This window comes from Microtus pennsylvanicus, chromosome 11 (assembly GCF_037038515.1).
Source record: "Microtus pennsylvanicus isolate mMicPen1 chromosome 11, mMicPen1.hap1, whole genome shotgun sequence".
NCBI lineage: Eukaryota > Metazoa > Chordata > Mammalia > Rodentia > Cricetidae > Microtus > Microtus pennsylvanicus.
The window spans coordinates 66,480,998-66,506,446 of record NC_134589.1 but is presented as its reverse complement, the minus strand read 5'-3'; the positions used below and the strand labels follow the sequence as shown (position 1 = coordinate 66,506,446).

The window sequence follows — 25,449 nt, the reverse complement described above, 5'->3', positions numbered from 1 at the left end:
CAGGCTGGTCTCAAACTCACAGAGATCCGCCTGCCTCTACCTCCCAAGTGCTGGGATTAAAGTTGTGTGTCACCTCACTTGCTCTTGATTGATTGGCCCCCTGCCTGTGAGCTGACTCTGAGATTCCATCTGCTAATTATTCTGGAAACCAGAAACTCCAGGGCCCCACCTGAGTTTTGCAAACTCTTCTTGATTGTAAAACAGATTGCTGTTTGGCTCTAGCAGTGAACAATCGGGGCTCTCCCTTCTGCCACCCCTATCTAGGTTCATAAGTTGGACTGGCTGACCCCTCACTGGCCTCCAGACCACTTACTCAGCAATGAGTGCCTTTCAGCGTTCTGGCTGTCACAGTCCTTTTTGTTCATTAACTCGTGGTCCTGTTTTCCTTGAGGACACAATGCATCAGCACTTAACAAAATCTCTTGTCACATCCTCTCTAGTCTTTGTTTACCAACCGAGCAGCGAGGCAGGGCCAATAAGATGTTTCAGCAAGTAGAAGCTCGGCTTGCCACCAAGCCTGGCAAGGGGAGTTTCATCCCTGGGACTCATATGGTAGCGGGAAAGAAGAAATAAATGTAATTCCCTGTGTTGCTCTGGCTATCCCGGAACTTACCAAGTAGACCATCGTGGCCTTGAACTCCTGTAGAGATCTACCTGCCTCTGCCTCTGTAGTGCTGGGATGAAAGTGCGCACTGTAAGTTCTGTTTTAGTTTCCCGTATTTATTTGTGTGGATGGTATTTTGCCTGCATCTGTCTGTGTCTGTGCACCACTTGGATGCCTGGTGCCTGCAGAAACCAGAAGAGGGCATCGGATTCCCTGGACCTGGAGTTATAAATGGTAACGAGCTGCCCTGTGGATGCTGGGAACTAACCCCAATCCTGGAAGAACAGCCAGTACTCTTAACCAATGAGCCATTTCTCCAGACCCCTTAAATTGTTTTTTTTTAAGGAGCCAAAGGTACTGAGCGCCCAGCTCTCTGGGACGAGATGAAGGAGATCATGTTCTCAGACAGGAAGTAAAACCTCTGAACACTTCCTCTAAGGCTCTGAAATGTCTGTTTCCTCTTCCCACACCCCACTGCAAGTCATCTCTCCCGAACAAGCCTCCTCAGGACAGCCCACATGCCTCCAGTCTCACATAGCATCAGACTAGTCTTGTGGGCTCAAATGGTTAGCAAAGGCTGGCCTGCCAACCTGCTTGTTCTGGGTGCCAAAGTCTGCTTCATTTGGTAGTGTGTGACAGGTATTTACCGAGCTACTATGTATCAAGCCTCATCTGAACTGCTGCGAAGGAAGACTTTGTAGACCTAATAATTCAGTGTATAAAATAAGCAGGACATGATGATGGGCTGGGTAGTTTAATCCCAGTACTAGGGAGGCAGAGGCAGGAAGATCTGTGAGTTGAAAGCCAGCCTGGTCTATAGTGAGTTCCAGGTCAGCCAGGGCTGACACCCTGTCTCAAAAACAAACAAACCAGACAGCAACAACAGCAAAAGCAAACAGAGTGGATCTGAGCAGCTCTCAAGAAATGAGAGTCCTGAACTGGTAGAAGAAAACTAGCTAAAGTGGGGAGGTGGGGCGGGGCGGGACGGGCTGGGGGAGCAGATACTGCACGAAGAAACTCTGCATGTGAGGCTGAACTTCAGGCTGAGAACAGAGACTGTTCTATCCAGCTGAGGAAGGCAGAATCAGAAGAGCGCTTTGAAGACCAAATGGGTAAGTTCCAAGTCCCTAAAGGAATTTGAACTTTAACCTGAGGGCAAATGGAAGCTGCTTGGTGGAGAACACCTCTCAGGAACAAACCTACCAGGTCTGCTTCAAAGGTCTTCTTCCCTCCCCTTCCCATCTCTCTTTCATTGGGGATCAAATCCAAGGCTTTGGCACTTACTAAGCAGGCACTCTATGACATGTTTTTCTTTCTGACAAGCTCTCCCTGTATACGAACGGGACTATCCTGGATCTCCCTCTGCTTCAGCATCGCTGGTGCTGGAATTACAGAATGAGCCATCATATCTAATCCAGATGTTTGCGCCTCTTCCTTCTCCTTCTTCTTTAGAGAGAGGGTCTTCCATGGCTCAGGCTGGTCTCAAGTGTATGATCCTCTTGCCCATTTATGTGGTGCTGAGGCTGGAACCCAGGGCTTCACATGGTGCAAACACTCTGCAAACTTTGTTATATCCCCCATTCTTTTTCTTTTTAATTTTTTTTAAAAACTTAAGACAGATGTTCACTAAGTTGCCCAAGCTGACTTTGAACTTGTGATCCCCCTCTTCTGGTACCCCAAGGAACGGGACATGGGTTGAGCCACCAGCCTTCATGCTCACCTCTCTGTCGGCTGGTTTCAGGGGAAGGCTTTTTTTGAGATAGCCTTTCACTTTGTAGCTCAGGCTATTAGTTATTTGTGTGTGTGTGTGTGTATGTATAATTTTTTCTTTTTGTTTCTGAAACAGGGTCTCGTTGCATAGTGCAACCTGTCCTGGAACGTGCAACTCAGACTGGATTTGAACTTGCTATCCACCACCTCATCCTCCTTAGTTTCCTTAGCCACCTCAGAATCCCTGGGATTCATGCCTCCTCCGTGTAGACTGTAGAAAGCAGTTGCTTCCTGATACATGCAAGGACCACCTGCCCAGGGGTCGAACCACCCACAGTTGGTTGGGCCTATCAATCATCAGTCAAGAAAATGCCCTACAGACTTGCCCACAAGCCAGTCTGATGGAGGCAATCCTCAGCTGAGGCTCCCTTTTCCTTGACTCCAATTTAGGACAAGTTGACAAGAACGAAACAAAAACAAAGACAACAACCCAATCCAAGCAGCACGCTTAATAAATGCCGTCACTGAAAACCTGAAGTTTTCATTGTAGTTCACTCCCAGACCATACAGAACAAAAGACAACAGAGCAACACCGACGAGAGACCGGTTTCCGGTACCTTCTTTGCCATGGATTTGCTGTGGGAGTTTTCATAAAAGACTCCAGTGTTACTAGGCCTCAGGGACTTAAGGTTTTAGAACAGTGACACTAATTGAGACCCTACTGTGTTAGCCACAGTCACATGCCTCCATGTGTTATACGGTTTTTCTAGCTTCCAAGTTCTTTATACTTCAACACGATGAATTTATGACCTATATATTTGTTTGTTTGTTTGTTTATTATTGTGCTAGACGTCAGAGGGCAACTTTCAGAAATGGGTTCCTTCCTTCCACCCTAGGTTCTGTAGCTTAAACTCAAGTCATCAGGTTTATAGAGCGAGGGCTTCTACCTCCTGAGACTTGTCACTGGCCCCACCGTGAGGTGTGAGGAAAGCTTTGTGAATGCAGAAAACACCCTCCAAATTCCACGCGTCACAGTCACTTCCGAATCACGGTAAAAGCATAGTACCGAGAGGTGTTTCTGGGACAGAAAATTTCCAGAAGGCACCCAGTCCTAGGACTCACATGACCAAAACCGAGATCAGGTGTCTTAGGATCCCATCTGCACCTTGTCTGAAGGCAGAGGCTCAGCAGGCCTTGGAGACTCCTGCACAGTAGTTCTGATGTGCAGTTCTCGAGCTTTCTTCCTGACTGCAGGAATCTGTCAAGCTAACAGCTTCCCTGCCCACTGTGGTAGCAAGGCAGGAAGCACCGATTCCCTCTTGTAGCCTGATGAAACCTGAAAGCTCCTATCTAGAGCTGCCTGGCCTGACCTTATATGAAAGCACAAATTTAATGATTGATTCAACAAATATTATACACCTGTTGTGTACCCTAAGGGTTAGGAACCAATTCCATCATGACAGTTCGGGAAACAGAGGCTCAGAGAGGGAAAATAATGAGTTTAGGACCACAGAGATGAACACATAGTTTTCAATGTGTAATTAAAAGGAGGGGGATAGGTTCCCATCCACCTGAATGGCTATCCATAACTTAACCAAAGAGAAGGCTGCATTCAAAATCCATCGCACATTCCTCTCGTTTGCTAGGGACTGATGGACCTATGACCTCATGCATGTCCTCCTTGATGTGTGTGGTCAAGTTCTAAACCACGAGCTACATCCTCCAGTTGCTCCCGGGTCCCACTCTGTAGCTACGGTTGGTCTGGAACCTGTGCAATCCTCCTGCTTCAGCTTTTTGGATTACAGGCACGTGCCTCTACACCTGGCTCACACATTGCTTCTTGTGCACTAAATGGGTCTGATGTTCTTTTAAGTTCTCCGTGCCCAGGGCAGGGTCCCTAATTTTTAGAGGCTGGGGAGAGAGCTGCATCCCGGGTGTTGTCTGGAGTCGTGGCCGCGCCCATCTCTAGTTCTTCCCTGGCAACTGACTCCCTTCTCTCCACTGTCACCCGGGCCTGGAGAGAGGGAGGAAAACGGGGCGGGAATGTCTCGTTCTTGAAATACCAGCCGCATTGCCATTGGCTAGGAAGACCCCAGCGTAGCTGCGGATTGGCTACCGATGAGGGCTTGAAAGGTAGCTGAGCGCCTCGGACACCTCAGACGGACGGTGGTCATCCCGAGAGGCGTCTCAGCCCACCATGGCTCTACTCCTTCGGGCATCGTGCCTTCTGTCCCTGCTCCTGGCCGGGTTCGTTCCGCCGGGCCGGGGACAAGAGAAGTCCAAGGTGAGTGAACCTCCAGGGCGCAAGACGAGTGCACTGCGCCCAGGTGTCCACCGCGCCGCAGAGAGAGCCACCGCTTCCCCAGAGGCACCGGGTGCCTCCACCTTGCCCTGCCGCGGCGACCCCGCTCTGCGACCCTCACTCTCTGCACCTTTCCATCAAACCCAGACCCGCGTGCTTCAGTGGGCAGAACGAACCCGGGAGGACAGTCTTGCCTGAGTTCATATGTTCTCCACTGTCATCTCGGTGTCGCCTCGCGCCACATTCAGTGGGTTTTGAAGAGGGTGTGGGTTCCTGCTCCTTTCCCATACCCCGCAGGCAGGAAGAGAGTGCAATTGATGGCCATTCTGAAAAATTGCTGGGGGTAGAGAGGTGGGCTGAGAGCCTCTTCACTCATGCCAGGGCACTGGAGACAGATCTGCCACAGGAAGAGTTTTGGCTTGGAGGCATATCCCTTTCTGGGCCTCAGTTTCTCCATCAGCAGGGTATAGCTGGAGAGGAGAGAGGATGATTGGGAGGCTATGGAACCTTCTAGTTGCCCTCCCTATTCACAGCTCACGGGTCAGTCACATAGCAAACACATTTGCTAGAAAAGCCAAGCCAGGCCAGGCAGAGTCTTCTGGAGCTCCAACTACGCTGGTTGAGGTGTGGCACCCTGAGTGGGAGTGGGGATGGGGAGGCTGAAGGCAGACGACGTGGCATGCTTATCTCCTTGGTCAGGCCTGGGTGGGCTCTGCAGACCTCTCTCCTTCCCTAGGGTGAGGAGACAGAAAGCAGTAGAAGGAAAAGAGAGAGATGTCTTCAACCTCTGTCTGTCTGTCTGTCTGTCTGGCTGGCTTCTGGGCTTCTAAAATCCCCTGGGTCTTCATTCTAAGATCTTGTAAAGTCTACAATGCTGTTTCCAGATTCTGTCCACCTCATTGGTTTGTTGTTTGTTTGTTAACTTATTTATTTATTTTTGGTTTTTCGAGACAGGGTTTCTCTGTAGCTTTGGAGCCTGTCCTGGAACTAGCTCTTGTAGACCAGGCTGGCCTCAAACTCACAGAGATCTGCCTTCCTCTGCCTCCCGAGTGCTGGGATTAAAGGCCTATCCACCACTACCCAGCATCTGTCTACCCTTAGACAGTCCCAAGAGTGGTTCCTGTTTTTAAAGCCCTTTCTGCCCTCAGCTCCTTAGTTTAAACAGAAGGGGTACTTGTAGAGCCTACGTTTTTCTCTCCAGCCCCATTCCTGGGCACCAGCTCAGTAGTCATTTTCTAGGACAGAGACGGGACGGAGTTCAAGATTAGGGTATGGAGTACCGGTCGGGTGGACTGGGCCACAGCCCTGTGCCTCAGTGTGGGAATAGCTTGGGGTGGGTTGAAACCTGTCCTAAGGAGGCTGCAGGTAAGTACATGGGCCATGATACTCATCACAGCCTTTTGCTGTCTGTCCATGGAATCAGGGCGAGATGGGTGAGTTCAGATAGAAGATAGAGAATGGTCTAGAAAAGTCTTAGGGTGAGGTGTGATCTTATCTCACAACTAGCTGAGCTTGTGGCTCATGACAGCCCAGGCATGCCCATCTGGCCTCCTAGGTCCTTAGAGTTAACATGCCACCGCTCTGGCTTCTGGGATGCAACCGCTTGCCTCGGCCCAACTTCAGGGAGGGATATGTGCAGACCCAAGGTGACACAGCCATAGGAAGATGTCCTCTTGACTCAGAAGGGAGCGACAAGAGGGGACGTCCTCTGGTCCAGCTCACAGCTGCAAAAGGCTTTGCAGAGCTGTAGACCAACAGCTGCTGACGTGGGAGCCTAGTAACCGCTGGTTTCTAGGTGACTGCACGAGGCAGAGAGCATCATGGGACCATAGGCTGACGTCAAGGCTGAAGGGCCTTAAGTGGCCCTGAATCCCACTTCATCTTACAGCGGACAGGCTGGAATCCTGAGAGGGGAGGGGTGTGGGCACACACCGCCAGGGGCACAGCTGAGCCCAGTGCAGGTCTCCTGTGTCTCGGACCTGTCATGTCCACAGCATCACACCCAGGGGTGTGAGAAGACGGAGGAGGGGAAGGCATGGAGCAGCAGTCCTGGGCAGCCAGGTGCCTGGCTCAGTGTCACCCTTCTGGTGTCCTCAGTACTCTTTTCTAGTGCCCCTGCTGGAGGAACAGGCTTTGGTGGGGACTGAGCTGGTGAGTGCTGTCTAAGGCTCACTCACCACAGACCATTCTCCAAGCCTGGGTTCCCTGCACAAGCCCCATTCTCCCCCCCCTCCCCATAGAAAGCACAGCAGTTGTTGCTCTTCATTTCTTAGGGCAGCTAGCAAACATCTAAGGCGGCTCCTTACTATGACGGAGGAGCCTCACAGGCTCTTGGCCCTTGCTGCGGACACCGTAAGCTCCATGCCCTGCTGACCCAAGCCTGTTCTGATCTGCTAACAGTTTTCTGAAAATCATTTCAAGTGTTGGGGAGACGGCTCAGTGAGTAAAATCATTGTCATGAAAGCAAGGACCTGAGTTCAAATCCCCAGCTCCTGTGTAAAGCCAGTCATGGGCATATGTGCCAACAATGGGGGGACTGGTTAGGGGCAGGGACAGGCAGATCCAGGAGCTCACTGGCCAGCCTAGTCAAACAGTGAGCCAAGTTGGAGAGGGCCAGCGACATAGCTTAGTGAGTGAGGAAGTCAAACTTGATGAGCTGAGTTTGATTCCTGGGAGTCACATGGTAGGAATGAACTGACTCCTGCAAGCTGGCCTTTGACCTCCACATGGATGCTATGGCTTCCTCCCCCAAAGAAGTAAATAGATGGAATGATATAATTTAACGGAGAAAGTCTCACAGTTCTCTCCTTTGGCTTCTACATGCACCTGTACAGCCAAACAAAACAAAACAACAAAAACACACCTCGGGAGGCAGCTGGGATAATCCTCTTATACTGATGCCCAAAGAATTAAAGTAAATAAGTAAAAATAAATAAGTTAATTAAAAAAAATCAAGTGGCTTGCTCAGTGCCACACAAGCAGTGAAGACAACATCTAATTCAAGAGGCTCCCCGTGTTCCTTCCACCCAAAGCTATCGGAGAAGCTGGACCACCTATCGTTTCAAAGCTCCATTATTCAGTCATCCCCTGGGATTTTCTCCTCACTGAGATGCAGCATGGGGTGCTGTGAGGGAAGAGGGACAACAGGCAGGGAGGCAGCAGGGGTCGTATTCTCTCTGCTTGTATTGTGTTGTTCTTGCTGAGACAGGATGTCCCTGCGTAGTTCGGGTTGATCCTGAACTCTCCGCATCCTGCTTCTGCTCCCGTGCTGGCATTACTGATGCCATCCCCAAGCCTGGGGCTGTTTGCCTCTTAGGGTGGAAGTGATCCCAGCTGGGGCTTCAGAAGCCTGGAGCAGGGCTCTCCAGATGAGCACTCGGTCCAAGACTCAGTCACGGGACCTGGAATATTAGACTCACGGAGAGCAGGGACGTCGAACCACAGCCCGGAGAGCTGTAGGCTGTCTGGGACCATCCGCAAAGGCAGCCAGATTCACCCAGTCAGTCAGGCCTGCAGTGACTTCATGACAGAGGCACTCGGTGGCATCCCACGAGCAGTTCCCCACCCTGCCTGCCTGGATAGCTCCTTTACCCATTCAGGCTGAGGACCTTGCTTTTGCAGCAAGGGGAAGAAGGGGGTGATCTTCCTTTCCTATGTGGCCCTCCCAGCTACTGAACCAACGACCTGTCCCACAACAAACCCTGTTGTCTGTGTTGGGGGTGAGGTGGGGTCAGGGTAACATCTTGTTGATTGGCAGTGGGTCTCTTCCCTTCTCTCTGGGTTGAAAATGGCTAGTTGAGGGCGAAGTGACGGTTGGGGATAGCACTGATCTGGTGGCAGGGCTCCTCCCCTCGTTTTCCTGGATGGGGCAGACTGGAGTGGCAGCTGCACAGACAGGAGGATGTATGGCTATCATCATACCGCTCATCTCTGCAGACCGTTCTCCCTCACACTGTGGCCCTCGTGACAAACCTTTCCCTACCCCTGGATCCTGGTCTCAGGGCTCTGCTTTCTCACCTCATCCTTCCAGTCCTCCAGACTGGGAGCCTCTGACTCACTCCACCCTGACACATCCTTTCTGTCCAGCATCTCCTTCCCAGTTACCTAGCACAGGCCTCCTCCTATTTGCCTGGACTATTCCAGAAGCCACCCGACTCTGCCTCTCGTTCCAGCCCAACTGCCTGTGAAATACGGATGTTACGTATTGCTAACCTCAGGGTTCCACAGCAGTCAAGAAGTGCCTAAGGCAAATACTGAGTGTTTATTAGTGAACAGGAGGCCTCAGTTTTAATCCAGGTCCAGGTTTTATGGTCCTGGGTAAGTCATTCTCTTCCTGGTGCCTATCATCTGTTTCTGGAAGGTGGAGAAATATCTGTTTCCTAACTGTCTGCACTCTAATTGTTCCCTGGTGTCCATCTTTTTCTCTTCCAGACAGACTGCCATAGAGGTGTGAGTGGTACCATCTACGAGTATGGGGCCCTCACCATCGACGGGGAAGAATACATCCCTTTTAAGCAATATGCAGGAAAATACGTCCTCTTTGTCAACGTTGCCAGTTACTGAGGTCTAACAGACCAGTACCTTGGTAAGAGCTCCCTCATGCCTTCACTCACTGCTTAATTGGGGGCTGATTCTGTCACTTAGGTACATTTATTTTTTAACGATTTATTTATTTTGTGTATGAGTGCCCTATCTGCATGTACAACTTTATGCCAGAAGAGGGCATCAGATCTCACTAGAGATGGTTGTGAGCCACCCTGTGGTTGTTGGGAATTGAACTCAGAACCTCTAGAATAGTAGCCAATGCTCTTAACTGCTGAGTCATCTATCCAGCCCCTTGGGTATACTTTAATCCCATGAGGTGGAAGGGGAAAGGGGTGATGGAGACTGAGAGGCCGAAGTCTATATCCCAACTCTACTACATTTCATATTTTCTGCAGATAATTATATAAGGCTGAGGCCTGATGGAGTATTCTAGGAAGCTTCCAGCTACCCGGGCTATGTACTTTCTTGCTTTCCTTGACTGGAGTAAGAAATGGTGGCTGCAGCTCATGCTGGTTGAGAATGCTTCTCTCCCTACAGTCTCATCCGTGTGGGCCCTTCTTTTAGCTCCGCTCTGGAGAATGGGCCCCATTAGTTTAGAGTTCTAGAAGTTGATAAGGAAGAGGTGTGCTGGCGGCAACCAATAGTCCATTTTTTGTTTTTTGTTTTTTGGCTTGGTTTTTGAGACAGGATTTCTCTGGTTCTTTTGGAATTCAATCCGTAGACTAGACTGGTCTCCAACTGCTGGGAATAAAGGCATGCACCACCACACCCAGTTCAACAGTTCATTCTTAAGCAAACCCTCCTCTGAACTCAGTACACAGGAAAGGGCATCTAGGCTCAGCCTGTGTAAACAACTAGGGCCATAAGGCTGGCGATGGCTGAACTCAGTGTCTGACTGCAGCTCAGCCTCCTTAGGTCAGTTTCCTCTGTCCTTTCTTCTCAGTGAGGACAGGCAGAACCAAGGGAACAATCAGGCCAAAGCTCGATGGTTCTCGGGGCAATGTTTTGGAGTCAAGCAGAGCCTGGCTACCGGGCTTACACTTGCAGGAGAGTTCCTGGATCTGCAGGCAGGGTGTGTGGTCCCACGGCTCTGTGCCCCATGCTTTTGTCCAGACCTTGGACAGTGCAATGCTTCTCTGAAGAGATGGGCTAGGGCCTCTCTGGGCTCCTGAATTTCCCGATGGGAGGGATGTGAATCCTGACAGCACCACCATCCTGAGCAAGCCCTCAGCCGAGTGACCCAGGCAGTGACCCTGTGGCTACTGATGTGAGGAAGCACATTCCTGACTCTCCCCCTAAACCTCACTGTCCCATCATTGGAGTCAGGACAGGACTCACTGGGTCCCCCTGGGGAAATCCTCCCTCCTTGGGTCTCAGAGGCTCCAGGGTCTGAAGGGTGGGTGGCAAGTGGGCGGTGAGGTGGGTTCTTCACCTGTTCTTGCTCTCTCCCTGGCCAAGAACTGAATGCACTACAAGAAGAACTTGGCCCGTTCGGTCTGGTCATTCTGGGCTTCCCCAGCAATCAATTTGGCAAACAGGAACCGGGCGAGAACTCGGAGATCCTACCCAGTCTCAAGTGAGTTCTTGTGGTTGGAGATGGTGGCCTCTATGGGCAGAGGAGTGGGAGGCTGCAGGGGTTGTTGACTGTCTACACGCCAGCCACTCAGTCACTTGCTCCCCTATGCCCATTCCAGGATGGGGCTTAATGGCCTGAGGGTGAGGGGACAGGAAACAGAACTGCTTGGGAGTCCTAAGGTATGCTGGGTGGTGCAGAGAAGGGACTGAGATGGCAAATACACACTGGGCTTGTGGGTGTCCAAGTAAAGAGCTGCCACTGGATAAAAGGGACTCCCAGCTCTCTGTCCCCTCAGTCCCTTCACCATGTGTGGCTCCTTTGGACCCACCAAAAACATTCCTCGCAGGTATGTCCGACCAGGTGGGGGCTTTGTCCCTAACTTCCAGCTCTTTGAGAAAGGAGATGTGAATGGGGAGAAAGAACAGAAGGTCTACACTTTCCTGAAGGTGAGCGTGGGTAATCTGGGGGGACCTCCCCCCAGCTATTCATGCCGTACCCCATGCATCTCAGCCCCCAGGGATGTCCTGGCCCTGGTCTAGTACTCCCATAAGAGGGCTTGGCAGACTCTGTGGTCCCTCAGCCTACTGTGCAGCAAAGGCCCGCGGGGGGGCATCTGGGGGCCTTCAACCTTCCAGTCACTGCAGAGATGGGCAGTTGAGCATTCTTGCTCTCAAACTGGGGCCCTTCCTTAAGTTTTCTCCCAGGAAGGTTGAGGGGCAATCAGGAGGGGCCTCAATATAGGCTGACACCCCTCTCACCCTGCACTAGAACTCCTGCCCTCCTACTGCGGAGCTCCTGGGCTCACCTAGCCGCCTCTTTTGGGAACCCATGAAGATCCATGACATCCGCTGGAACTTTGAGAAGTTTCTGGTGGGGCCGGACGGCAAACCTATTATGCGCTGGTACCACCGGACTACAGTCAGCAACGTCAAGATGGATATCCTGTCCTACATGAGGCAGCAGGCAGCCCTGGGGGCCAGATGGAAGTAATTGATGCCCCCCCCCAACCTCTATCCCCTGTCCATCATGCAAGGGCTGGAGAGGGGCTCTTCAGGAAGGAACCCACTTTCCCAATCATTCTACACCTGCCCCAGGCCCCCTTTCTTATTACATAAAAGACAAACCTGGCACGACTATGTGTCTGTGCTACTGTGCACACATGTGACAATTGTGCCCATGTGTGCATGGCTACACAGCCACCTGTCTGCCTGCCTGACACCCAGGCATGGACCAGCTGTGCTCACAGCTTGGTACTGGGGAACTATACCTTCATATTTTTTCCAGCTTTTTGTTCCAAATGAACCCAATGGAAACACCAGTTCTAGGTCCAACAGTCCTTCTCAAACCTGGACATCACCTTTGGGGCCAGCGTCTCCCACATGCCCACACTTAATTTCCCGTACACATCTGGGTTTACTACACTGCCAGCCTCTTTCATCTTTCCTGAAGGGCCCTCCCGAGTCCCCACCCCCACCCTATAGTGTTCCTGAGAACAGCAAAGGCAACTGTGAGTGTGATGGCCATGTACCCCAAGTCAGAGGTGGTATCTCCATGAAGGAGGGGCCCGAAGCCCTTCTGGGCGGGCCTCCCCTGAACCTGTTTGTGGGGCCAGCCCTTAGTGCATTCAGGCTTAGGCTCCCAGGCAGGGATCCTACCCCTGCTCCTCTGGAAGACATGCTGTTCTCTCACTTTGTCCACTGTTCTCTCACACCCCATCTGCCCAGTAAAGGCCTTTCTGCAGCAGCTCAGCTTACCTGTGGTGGCTTCCTGGCATGGGAGGAGGGACTGGGGATGGAAACGGGGAGGGGGGAGGAAGGAGAAAGAGAAATGAGGTGTGTAGAGTGTGCACTGGAGCCCGTGACTTGGCGTCTATTTAGGCCCACACTGTAGCCCTTGTCCAGCTACTGGAGTCTCTACCTGAGTTCACATCAGCTCAGTCTCACCCACCTTCCTTAGGACATGGAGGGCTCAGAGGGTATCATTTCTGAAGGGCAGGAACTAAGGCTCGTCTCAGCCCCAAGTCCTCTGATCCCCTGCCCAGGATCTCCCCTCCCTCCATCCTTGGGTGCTCCTAAGATGTTAGCAACACTCTCAGGGGTATGTAGGAAAGGAATTCTGAAGGAGGAACCAGAACCAGCATTCCTGTTGGCCGTGAGGGCATGGAAAAACTACCAGTCATAAAATGTTGATCCTCAAGTTGGATTTATGTCCAAGATTTGTGCAAACAGCCGCCTAGCAACAGACAGCTACCTCTGGCACCATAAACATCTAACTGGGGGGCTGAGGGCAGCTTCAGGCAGACATGACGGTGTGGCCTTCATCCCAGATGATGGTGGCTCTCAAGAGGCTGCCATGGCTGCAGTGGAGAGCATGCTGACACCAGAACATCCCATAGTTCTCTTCTGCAACAGAGCCCCCTTCCCACAACTCCTCACGGAGGGGTATGGAGAGGGCACGGGGCAGGTCCAGCTACTGAGCTTGAAGCAAAAAGTACACACGCACATGAACTGGGTGTGGTCTCCAAAGAGCCTGGAACCAGTTCTTCGGGGTTCTGAGAGGAAGGGGTCTTCGTTGCACCCCACTTGTAGGATGGATAGCCAGTAGCCTCAGCAAAAGAGGGCAGGTCAAAGCCAGGTGAGGCCCCCTCGTCTTGGCGAGAGGCAGGGTGTGTTGAGCTCTTCCTAGTTCCATCCAGACACACCTGGTAGAGGCCTTGCAAGTAGTCTCCCTGGTCTTGTAAACAGTTCAAGGTGGGGCTGGGGGTGTGGGTCACCTGTTCATCCCAGTCTCTGGCCACACAGAATATGACAAGGCCTCTAGTTTCTCGGCAATCTGAGGTCAGCTGGCTCTGCAAGATGAAGGTGGAGCCAAATGACCCAATGCAGTCTCAATGAGGCCCCTCACAGTCATGTTTTGCAGACTCTAAATAAACAAAAGTTTGGAAGCTTTAAGATCACGTGGCCTGCTCAGCCTCAGTCACACAGATGCCAACTCAGGCTTCCTCACTAGGGTAAACAAGAACTAGTTATTGGATGCTCCTGAATGTCAGGATGTCTCTAGGCACTAATCACGCAATCTGCACCCAGCCCTGAGGTGCAGGTCATTTGTCACCCCTGCATGAGAGGAGGGAACTAGGACAAAGAGTTACAAAAGCTTGGCCCAAGACCTAGGTTTATAATGTGCTGGAGCTGGGATTTGAACTCAGTCCCTCCATCTCCAAATCCCAAAATTAAGTACTGGAAGAAGGGTCAGGCCTGCCTACCATGTCACCCTCTGCTGTTCATTAAGGCAGCCCCAAATGACTTCAAAGACCCTCTGGGGAAATAATCAGCCAGTCCAATCCCTTCTTCCAAGCACCAAGTTCTCCAGCCCTGCCTGAGTCATCTGTCTGTGACCTCTGCTTGCACTACCTCCTGACTTCTGCACAACAGTGACTTATTCTAGGAAGTACCTCTCCATGGACACGGCCTCCCTGTTGCATGCACCCACTTCTCAAATGGCCTTGCCGGAGCCCCACAGGTTCAGTGCTTCCTGAACTACACGCATGTCCCCTGACTAGCTTGTAGCTCCAGCCCTTCAGCCTCTTTAATGACTTTAATAACTCTGTGGCCAAACGGAGCTTTCCAAAGTTCCAGTCTGGTCAGGTCACTATGCTATGCGACATCCAGGGACTCCACACTACACTCAGGATTCAGACCAGCCCTCCAGCCACACTCTGCAAAGTCCCTACACCTGGAGACCTCTGACATCGCTCACCCCACCTTGCCCGAGCTCTCACACCTCCTTATTCTTGGCTCCCTCAGATGCTGAAATCAACCACTTTCCTTCACTCCTATTAAAATGCCATGACTAGGATCTTAAATGTTTTCCAAAAGACATTTAAGAGTTTAGTCACCAGCTAGCCCATGATGCTATCAGGAAAGAACAGTTAGGAGGTAGGGCCCCATGGGGGAAATGAAAGTCACCAGACAAGCATCCTTGAAGGGGATACTGGGACTCCAGCACTTTCTTGTTTTCGGGTGAACATGCCTACTCTGCTATATACTCCTACTATGAGAGGCCAGCCACCAGAGGCCCAAAGTGACAGGGCCAAGTAACCATGGGATGAAACCTCAGAAATTCTAAGTCAAAACTACATCTTTCCTTTGTGTAAATAGATTATCTTGGGTGTTTGGGCCCAGGGATGGAAAGCTGAGTAACACTGAAAATTGCTGACCAAGCAAGCTGCCAACCAAGAAAATTGATGACCAAGAGAGGGATCACTCACCAGGGAGTCTGATGCAGTTCAGAGCCCCAGAAAGTGCCTAGACGGCTGTAAGCAAAACTAAATGGGCAACTGTAGTGAGGATTCAGAAGAGCTCAATTCTGACTGGTGTGTGGGCAATGAGGCCAGGCTCATTACATTTTGGGTAGACATGAAGATCCTACTGGAAATTGGGCCACTTGTATTATGCTCTATCAAGAACCCGTCTGTTTTGTCCATGCCCTGACACATGTGTGAGGCGGAGCAAATGTCAAGGTCACACGGCCTCTGCTGACTGCCCTCAGTCAGACTTACTCTAAGTACAGGAGCAAAGGCAGGGCAGACAGACTAAAAAATACTGGAGCTTGGCTAGAAAAGAAGCATCGAGTGTATGCCAAGGAGGACCCTTCAAAAGAAGCAATTTGGGGTGGAGAGATGGCTCTGTGGTTAAAAGCGTGTACTGAGAACCCACATCGAGTGGTTCATAGTCACCTACCGCCCCAGTTTGAGGGGGACCTGACACCTGACTTCCATAGGTGCCAGCACTCACACATACACACACCTACAATTAAAAATAATAAACCTTGGGGGCTGGAGAGATGGCTCAGAGGTTAAGAGCACTGATTGCTCTTCCAGAGGTCCTGAGTTCAATTCCCAGCAACCACATGGTGGCTCACAACCATCTATAATGAGATCCGGTTCCCTCTTCTGGCATACAAACATACATGGAAGGAATGTTGTATACATAATAAATAAATAAATCTTTAAAAAAAAATAATAAACCTTAACAAAAAAAAGCAGCAAAGGACTTTGCCAAGAAATAGTAAGAAAGATGTGTTGAGGGTATCTCCATAATACGAAGACCCCAAGTGAAGTATGGTGACTTCCATCCATAATCCCAGCACTTGGGAAGCAAAGGCAGAAGGATCACTGCAGATCTGAGTTCAACTGGTTTATTACAGAGTCCCAGGCCAGAGGATCTAGACATGTAAAGCCTCTGATTTGAGATGAGAGCACCATGTGTCTTCAGGGAAGCTTCCTAGAGAACTACTTCCAGAGGATTTCTCTGCCATGTTCAGCTCCAACATACTCACAGGCCCTTGACCACTGCAACTGTGACTCAAGCAGGCTCTGGCACAGTTCTAGTTCACAGTTATGTTGGCATTTGTCCACATGATGGTATTTGAGCAGGTATGCATGATGCCAAGTGTTATGGGGTCATGGCTTCCACCCAGATTTCAAAGGAAGGCCTGGGGTGGGGTCAGGCAGTGTGTGGCAGGATCCACGTTCCGGTGGACAACCCAGACAGGGGAGCAGGTAAACTGTGATGACAGCTAAGCTGTACTTGAGACCCCAGGAATTTAAAGATGCCAGGAGTGTAGAATGTGGATCAGTGGGGAGCCATGGCAGCAAGCACAGCCAGCCACAGTGACAGCCCAGAGCTAGGAGCTCTTGTCTGCTTTTCTGGGTTTTAGTATAACTTTAATTTGCTCTTGTCTATGACACCCTCTCCCGTCTGAAACAGGGTCAGTCACTCTGATTTGCTCAACACTGTCTACTGTACTGGAAGCATGAAACTTTCTCTTTGGATTTTTGTTTTGAGATAGTCATAGCCCGAGTTAGCTTCAAACTTGCTACGAAGTCAAGCATGACCTTCAACTCCTGCTCCTTTAGCCTCCACCTCCCAAGTGCTGGGAACAGTGTGTGTGTGCCACCATGCCTGTCTCTTTTTGTTTCTGTTAACTTCTCTGAGATAAGTCTGCATTGAGCCTTAGAGACTGGGCTTTTAAGCAATGCCGTAAGAGTCAAGATCATGGGGACTCTGGGAGATCACCTGCATGCATTGTGAGATGGACGTAAGCCTCAGAGCTAGAGACAGTTGGCCCCAAATGCCTCCGTCACCAGCCTTTGGGAGTGGTAGACCTTTAGGAAGTGGGGGGGGGGGGGAAGTTGGGTCATTACAAGCATGCCCCTGCACAATACAGGTTTCCTAGCTCCTCCCACCCCCTCTCTGCCATCAGGAGATGAGGAGACCTCTGCTGTGTTCTCCTGCCATGATGCATTAGACAGTCATTGGTTCAAACTGATAGGGCCGAGTACCCAATGACTCAAATCTGTGAAACCTTGAGCCAAAACCCCAGTCTTTCCTTCTCAGAAGTTGATTGTCTCAGCCATATTGTCTAGCTAGGATGTCACCATCTCCACAAAACTTCCCTGACCCTGCTCCAGGTCAGGCCCTTTGACCTCTCTCACAAAACTTGCTCTCTGGGCACTCGAGTGGCACCCATCTGACTATGTGAGTACTAAAATCCACTTCTGCCCCCTCACTAGGATAGGAACATGCCTGCTCCTAGCACAGTACTAGAAAGTGAATGTATGTTCCTACCAATCATTTCTAGTTCCAGTCAGCATCTTTCCTCTCTCAACACTACTTCAGGAAGCTGAGCCTCCATGTCACCAAGCTCACAAAACAACAGCATCTGTAAACTGGGTCAATGTTGGTTGGTGAAAGTCCTTTCCATCAGGGCACCCACACTCACCTGGTTCTGCAGCCCTGTCTGGGGGCGGGTCCATCACTTGGGAGGTCGGATTCTGAATCCCTGCACAGGGTGGACGCCAGGTGTACTCTGACTGCAACAAAATGGGTGCTTAAGAATTCACAACTGAGTCAGGGGTAGTGCACTCACCTTTAACCCCAGCACTGCAGAGGCAGGTGGAATTCTGAGTTCAAGGCTAGCCTGATCTACAAAGCGAGTTCCAGGACAGTGAAGGCTATAGAGAAAAACCCTGTCTCTCAGAAAACCAAAACCAAACTAAACCAAACCAAAAGACCAACACCCTCCCCTCAAACCCAGAAAGAATCCACAACCACATTCCAGAGCCAGAGCAGCAGTTACAGTCAGAACAGTCCTAAATGCACAGGAGCAAAGTACCAAATCCTAAGGGTCACATCACTCAGCTGAGAAAATGGCCAAGTGTAGCTTTTAGTTCATGCCTCTTTCCTTCTCTTGTTTTTTGAGGTAGAGTCTTACTCTGTAGCCCAGGGTGACCTATATCTCTCTATGTTGCCCAGGCTGGCCTCAAACTTGTGGGCAAGTTTCTTCCCTTAGGTGTGCTGGGATTACATGAGCCAATCTAGCTTGATCAGCCTTTTTTCTTTTTCCCCTTTTTTTTTTCGTCTTTTGGTTTTTTTGAGACAGAGTTTCTCTGTGTATTCCTGACTGTCCTGGAACTCACTATAGACCAGGCTGGCCTCGAACTCAGAGAGATCTCCCTGCCTCTGCCTCTGAGTGCTGGGATTAAAGGCGTGCGCCACCACCACCTGGCTTTGACCAACCTCTTAAGCACAGCATTGTCAGCAGTGTTTTAAATGTGCGTAAGGGGAGAAGCTACAAAAGAGGGCAGACAGGAGTCCACTGTACCTACTGAGGGGAGCTGGGCACACCTGAAGTAGGCTGCTATAGAGACTGCAGAAGGAGGGGCAGGTGACAACAACTCTAGGGGGCAAGAGAAAGATGAGGAGCCAAAATACGAGGAGGAAAGGGAAGGAGGGAAAGGAGAGAGTAGAGAGAGGGAAAGAGGCAGAGGAAGGGGGAGAAGCATGGTCAAGGTCAGACCTGACTCAACTGAAGGGGTCTGATGGTGGTCCCTCCTACTCTGCATTCCTACTGGGCCTCCTCCCTTTGACACCACTGGTGCTGAGCAGCTAGGGCTGCAGAGTCTTAATTCCAAGGAGAGAAGCCCGGGGCCAGGCCTGGACACCTGCCTATAGCCATGCTGTCTCTGAGAAACCGCCTGGACAGCAGGTTCCCACCCCCTCACTTGACCTTCCTTTCTAGATGGAATCTGCAGGAAGGAGGGACACAGACTCACCAGATGGTAGAGGCGAGAGTTGGGGAGTGGGGGTGGGTGCTCCATGGGCATGGGGGGTGGAGGGTAGCGGATCTGGGACCAGTCCTTGTAGTTATGGTGAGGCACCATGGCTGGCATGGGTGGGTAGGCATAGGGATAGGCCCCGCAGAGGTGCTCTGGGTGGGGTTCCACGTGGTAGCGCTCTCCCGAGGCCTGCAAGAAAGGCTCATATCTGCTTCTGACCCGCCACCAGCCAGCGGCACCAACCTTGTTACCCTGTAGCAGGAATCTTAGCTCTCGGGAGGTCAGGGAGGCTGGGACATAGGCAGAACTGGGGACCTGGTCACTGGTCACAGATGACTGATAATGACAGTTACTGAGGACTGTTCTGTTGGCACTGAACTGGCAGATCGCCAGCCATCTTTCCCTTGAGACCCCACTCCCTGAAGGTGGGCAGACACTGCACGCTGTCCATTCCCTCCAGCTGCTCACCTTCGCTTTCCTCTTCTGCTGTTTGAGGGCTTCTCTGGCCTTCTCCTCATCTTTGAGTGCTTTGAGCTGGAGGAGGGAGAGAGGCCAGATAGTACAGATGGCTCATAGGCAGGTGTAGGCCCAAGGCCTCACACCGAGGGCAGATGGCTGAGGTCCAGGATGCTACTCAAGCTTGGGACGTTCCAGGAAGGGCACTAATGGGCACAGCAGAAGCTGGGCTGTTGGCTGTGGGGCCCCTGCTCTTCCTGGTGGCTGACACAGGTCAGGAGGGCACTCAGTGCTTTCCTGCTAGCGTCTTTCATTCTGTCCTGTTCATTCTGCTCTCCTAGGCATCAACACTGACTTAGAGTCAGAGCCAGAGGACAAGGGACTGGCAGGTCATAGGGAGGAGTGGGAGTAGAGATGGAGTCTAGTAAGTCCCCAGGGCCCTCTAACCCCTTAAGGCCAGGGTGGTGCTCTTACCTGGACATTTGTCAGGGTGACCTGGGCCTGCAGCTTCTCCACCTGCTTCTTCAGCTCTTCCTTCTCTTCATTCATCCGTTCACGGTCACTCCGTTCCCTCTGGAAATCCTCCTCGAAGATCTTTACCTGGAGAGGACCGGTATGTGAGGGGTCAGGGCACCCTTCTGGAAGCCGCACTGCTTGGGCTCAGGGCCCATGCTTCTCACTGGGGGCACTGGAGATTGGAGTAGAGCACCGTGAGCCCCAGATCCAACTTCGCCGGAGTAATTCTGTGTTCTTCTGTCTTATACTGTGGACCTGAGACAGGACTTTATTTGAACAAAGGGATCGTTGGCTTAATATTAAGGAGTAGAAACATGATGGCCAGGCCCATAGAGACGGACAGCAGAGCTAGCATGGGGGAGGGTCGGCTGGCTCCCAGGGATGCACCAGCTCTCTGAGCCTCACCTGCTGTTTCAGTAGCTCATTCTGTGTCACTAGCTCCTGCTTCCTCAGGTGGCCCCCAGACCCTTCTGGGCTCCCATAACCTGGTGGTGGAGATGAAGAGGCCTGGATGCTGAGAGCCTCCTCCAGAGCCTGGGGTCAGGAGAGAAGAGACAGGATCAGCAGCAGGCCTCCCTGAAGTCAGATCACTCCTGGAGAGCCTCTTTCTGACAGGACAGTGACTATAACTGTCACCCCCACAACAGTGGTCCTTAACCAGCTCTGCCCATCAATGCTGTACCTGGGCCACTGTACTGAAGCCTCATTATCATCCCATTTTCCACATATGAAAGTTGAGACCCAGAGACCCACTGTGACTCGGTTGAGTGTCCTGTGTTGGTTTTTTGTCAATTTGAAACAAGCCAGAATCATCTGAGGACAGGAAACCTCAACTGTGAAAATGCCCCCATCAAACCGACCTATAGGCAAGCCTTTGAGGCATTGTCTTGATTAGTGATTGATACAGGAAGGTCCATCTCACTGTGGGTGGTGCCACCCCTGGGCTGGTTAGTCCTGGAGCATATACTAAAGCAGGCTAAGCAAGCCAGGAGGAGCAAGTCTGTAAGCGGTGTTCCTCTGTGGTCTCTGCCTCAGCTCCTGCATCCAAATTCCTGCCCTGCCCTAGCTCAATAATGGATTGGGACCTAAAATTTATAGATAAAACAAGCCCTTCCCTCCCAAGCTGCTCTGGGTCATGGTGGTTTATCAGAGCGACAGAAACCCTAAGGGAGACAGTTAAGGAGTGAGCACAAGGCTGTCCACCCAACCTGTGTGCATTTAACCCGCAGGCTAACCTGAGGACTTCAATACAAAGACCTCTGAACAGGCCTGGCTCAACTTTTCATACCCAACACCTAGAAAGAAGCCTAGCTTTTCAAGAGAAGCTGCGTTGTCTGATGGCATTTTCAGGATTCTTACTTAGCCCCAGCAACCTACCTTGTCTCAGTTATATGAGCCTGGACTGCAATTTCTACTTGAGTTTCTATTTTACCAACCAACCGTGAAGACCAGACAAAGTTGGTGTAGGGAGTGGGTGGTGGGGGAAACTGGGTATGAGGGTGCACACCTTCACTCCCAGCACCTGGAAGTCAGAGGCAGGAGATCTCTGAGTTCAAAGCCAGCCTGGTCTACAGAATGAGTTCCAGGACAGTCAGGGATGCATACAGTAGCCTTGACTAGAAAAATGAAACCAACAAAGAAGGCAAAGTGCCCTTAGTCACCCACACCCTCTCACTACTTTCTTTCTTGTCCACAGAATGCTCCTTGAACTTTAGCCTCTAGGCAGCAGGAACTCTCAGTGACAGGTCTCTTACCCTGGCTTCAAGAAGTATGTGTGTATGTATGTATTAACAGGACAATCATCAGTCGGGTGAGGAAACAGCTGTTGCTACCCTAGGACCATAAGATGGGGCCACCAAAAAGAAACCAGGGACAGTTTTGCTGAACAAGTGATGCTTATGCTTGGGTAGGCCAGCCACCGTCAGGAGATAGTGGGCTCCTGAGAGGAAGCCACCATGTACAAAGGCCATATGGGAGAGAGGAGTGGGTCACCCAGGGTGTGTGGGGGCAGGGATGACAGGAATTGTGCCTTTAACCCAATGAAAAGGGTTCGCCTCTCCTGATTTATGGGTGCCAGCAGAAGAGTGGGTGGGCCTTGCAGCTGAGCTCACAGAAGCCTTCCCCCAAGGGGACGTGTCTTAGTGCCCACCTTATTGAGCCGCTGGATCTCCTTTTCCTGGTATTCGCGATGCCGGGTGAGTGGGCTCAGCTGATCCTGCAGGTACTTGACCTTCTGGCGCAACTCCTTGGCCTCTGCTGTCAGCTGTTCCTTGTCGGTCTGCAGGAAAGAAGGGTTGGTAAACAGGGACTCTCCAGGAGGCCTGGACTGCCTGACCCATGCCCTGGCTCTCCCTCCTTCAGGAACCATCTCAGTGCTTTCTGTAGTAACCTTGGGAGAGGGTGGTGTCTTTGAGAGCCCATTTGTCCTGCTTTCAAGGAAGAGAAGCCTGGCAGAGTGAAAAAGGCCCCCAAGTCTGATGCTAGCTCCTTCACCATCTGGCAGAGACCCTGCCCCACACAGGCCCTCTTAAGTAAGCTAAGTCCTAGGGCTAATAGATCTTTAGCCAAAGCCACAGAGGGACCTCATGAGAGCTGTGAGTTCCAAAATGGAGTGTAAAATGTTGTTTGTGAAACTCTCTCAAGAGTAAAGCCCCTGTCTCCACCAGATTCACAAAGAATGAAGACAACCACAGCCCCTTAAGGACCTCGGGTTTCTAAGAATAGAAGATACTCAAAGACATAAATGGGACAGAAGGAGGCCCTCCAGAGAAGTGTACAGAATAAAAGGTCACCACAGCTGAGGGGTGGAAGCTTCCAGGCTTCTGCATCACACAGCCACAGCTGAAATGGTGTGTGTGTAGACACAGCTGGAATGGTGGCAGGGAATCAGGCCCTTTGCTCAACGAGAAACTCTGTGTGTGTGTGTGTGTGTGTGTGTGTGTGTATGTGTGTGTGTGTGTGTGTGTGTGTGTGTGTGTGTGTGTGTGTGTGTGTGTGTGTGTGTGTGTGTGTGTGTGTAGACACAGCTAGAATGGTGGCAGGGAATCAGGCCCCTTTGCTCAACGAGAAACTGTGTATGTGTGTGTGTGTAGACACAGCTGGAATGGTGGCTGGGTATAAGGCCCCTTTGCTCAATGAGACACTCTGTGTGTGTTGACTTTCTGCAGACCACACAGGGAGTTGGGGCAGAATTCAAGGCCCTCATTTCTAGTCCACTCACATCAAAGGAAGAGTTTCTTTACTTTTTACATTTTTTTATTGTCTGTATGTGTGGGTATGCCCGTGTGGAGGTCAGATGACAACTTGTGAGAGTCGGCAAGTACCTCACTCACTCACCCATCTCCCTGACCTAGATATACTGCCCTGACTGGGAATCAAACCGGCCGTAGTGGTGAAAGCACCGAATGCTATTCACCAGGCCAAGAAACGGATTATTTACTTTTCTAGGGGCTGAGTTTCATGCTTGCTAAGCAACTGTGAGCTATGGTTCCAACTCCTCAGCTCCTGACTTTTGTGATTTTTATATTCAAGACATGGCCTTACCAATTTGCTTAGGCAAGGTTTAACTCAGCCCAGGGAGGCTCTGAGCTTTGGTGATCCTCCTGCCTCAGCCTTCCGAGAAACTGGCATTGCAGGCCTGCACCAGAGTTTAAAACAGTGGTTGGGCTCAAAGTTGTGGCGGACACCTTTAATCCACACAATCTGGAGGCTGGGGCAGATGGATCTCTAAGTACAAGTACAGTCTGAGGTACATAGCGAGTTTCAGACCAGCCTAGGCTACATAGCAAGAAGCCTGTTTCAAAAATAGATAAAAATTAAAACAGTGGATGGCAGTGCAGCATAAAGAGCAGGCACGGCTAAAACAAACTGTATTGTCAGCAGACACATATTTGAAAAAAGGTCTGGGAGCTGGAGAGATGGCTTAGTGATTACAAGCACTCGCTCTTGCAGAGGACCTCAGTTCAATTCTTAGCACTCACATGGTGACTTCCAAACATCCGAAACTAATCCTTCTTCTACCCACATGAGATCAGGCACATAGGGGGTGCACATACATACAGAAAGGCAAAATAACCTTATACATAAAATAAATAAATCTAAAAAAAATGTAACTATGGTTACCTCTCAGAGGACCAGGGTCTGGGGAGGGGGAGGGGGAAGTCTTCCAGGAAAGTGTTTAGCTCGTCTGTATTGTGTCATGTGGATCAAGAGACAGACTGAGGTGGGTCAGTGCTCATTCCTTTCTGTGTGACTTTTAGTCAATATTTCACATATCGGTGGGTGAGTGGTTTCTAGTCAGAGGTGGCTCAGGGCAGCCTGGCCCGAGACACATGGGTGATGGCCTGGCTCCTGCTGAAGGCTCTAGGACAAAGTGTGTCCTCAACCAGAGTTCTCGTCTTCAAGGCCAGGCTTACCCTGGAAAGGCCCTGCCCTCCTTCAGAAGACAGGACAGAAGGTCAGATTCCGGGATCTGTTTCCCTTGTAGACATGAGTGAGGAAAAGAGACCACAGAGCCAGGACATCTGGCTGGGGTGCCATGCTGGTGCACGCAGAAGAAAGGCACAGTGTCTCTATCACCAATCCTCAAGGGAAAGAAGTCACAGACACAGGCTGCGCTCAGATAAGGCCCGGGTGCCACGTGCTGCTGGAGGGCCTCTGAAATGCAATCTGTGTTGAAAGTATCCCTTTAAAGCTAGGCAAAGCGGCCCACGTGCAGCTCCCATGAAGAGAAAGAAGTGGCACTGTCACTAACCCCCCCAAGGGTCCGGGAGTCAGGTGGCTGGCACCAGTCACACGTGGCAGAGCAGAGGCCATTTCTTCAGAATGCTGCTTCACAGCACAGCCCGAATCAGGCCCCTTCTGTCCAGCCACTGATCTCTGCCCTTTCTTTGTTGTGGAACTCAACACACTTTCAGTTATTAGCCTTTATCTGGTGGCTCAGCATCTCTTCTCCCGCCAGGGCAGAGCTGACTACTTCCTCTGAGTCCATCTGGGACAGTGCCTGGGCAGGCTGACAAGATGACCGGATAAACAAATTCCTTCTTTCTTAGGCCCTGCTCTACTCTCAACAGCACCTCATTCCACCAAGGCCTGCTTTTATCTGTTTCAGGAGACAGTATTTAATTTGATTTTGACAATCTCATGTAGCCCAGGCTGGCCTCACACTCACTATGCAGCCAAGGATGGCCCTGAACTTCTGTACTTCCTTCTGCATACTCCCATGCCTGGTTTATGTAGAAGTAAGGATTGAATTCAGGGCATCATGCCTACTAGGCAAGTGCTTTACCAACTGAGAGCCAGCTCCATCCCATGACAGGCCACTGGTATACAGCTTAGGCGGGCCTGTAACTCTTTACTCTCTTGCCTCAGCCTCCTGAGTGCTGGGATCACAGGTGTGAGCCTATCTCAGTCCCATTTTCATGTTTTCATATTATGTACTTCTTTGTATAGTTCCTTGGGATTTTAAGATTTATGGAGAGATGGCTTAGTGGTTAAGGGGACTGGCTATTATTTCAGAGGACCTGGGTTTGATTCCTAGCACCCGTACGGTGAGCTCATAATTGTCTGTAATTCCAGTTCCAAGAGATTTGATGCCCTCTTCCGGCCTCTGCAGGCACAGG

At 51.0% G+C, this 25,449-nt stretch overlaps 2 protein-coding genes across 12 annotated transcripts in view; one reads left to right on the top strand and one right to left on the bottom strand.

Moving 5' to 3' along the window:
- Nucleotides 1–4,320: 4,320 nt before the first annotated feature.
- Nucleotides 4,321–12,485, top strand: Gpx3 (glutathione peroxidase 3). Its single transcript, XM_075992579.1, has 5 exons — nucleotides 4,321–4,598; nucleotides 9,048–9,201; nucleotides 10,620–10,737; nucleotides 11,084–11,183; nucleotides 11,506–12,485. Exons 1-5 carry the CDS (start codon nucleotides 4,512–4,514, stop codon nucleotides 11,725–11,727), a joined length of 681 nt encoding a protein of 226 aa, XP_075848694.1. The 5' UTR covers nucleotides 4,321–4,511; the 3' UTR covers nucleotides 11,728–12,485.
- Nucleotides 12,486–12,920: 435 nt separating this feature from the next.
- Nucleotides 12,921–25,449, bottom strand: part of Tnip1 (TNFAIP3 interacting protein 1) — a 48,796-nt gene continuing 36,267 nt past the window's right edge. For 4 of the 11 annotated variants that reach the window (XM_075992570.1, XM_075992577.1, XM_075992569.1 and 1 more), the window contains 7 exons: nucleotides 21,978–22,106; nucleotides 20,234–20,362; nucleotides 19,787–19,912; nucleotides 19,325–19,390; nucleotides 18,854–19,045; nucleotides 17,521–17,611; nucleotides 12,921–13,585 (listed from right to left, as the gene is read on the bottom strand). In XM_075992570.1, coding sequence (XP_075848685.1) covers nucleotides 13,554–13,585; nucleotides 17,521–17,611; nucleotides 18,854–19,045; nucleotides 19,325–19,390; nucleotides 19,787–19,912; nucleotides 20,234–20,362; nucleotides 21,978–22,106 — 765 coding nt within the window. In that variant the 3' untranslated portion in view covers nucleotides 12,921–13,553. Of the gene's footprint in view, nucleotides 13,660–17,520; nucleotides 17,629–18,853; nucleotides 19,046–19,324; nucleotides 19,391–19,786; nucleotides 19,913–20,233; nucleotides 20,363–21,977; nucleotides 22,107–25,449 lie in introns of all 11 variants that reach the window. The other 7 variants (XM_075992568.1, XM_075992578.1, XM_075992571.1 and 4 more) reach the window with 4 other exon arrangements.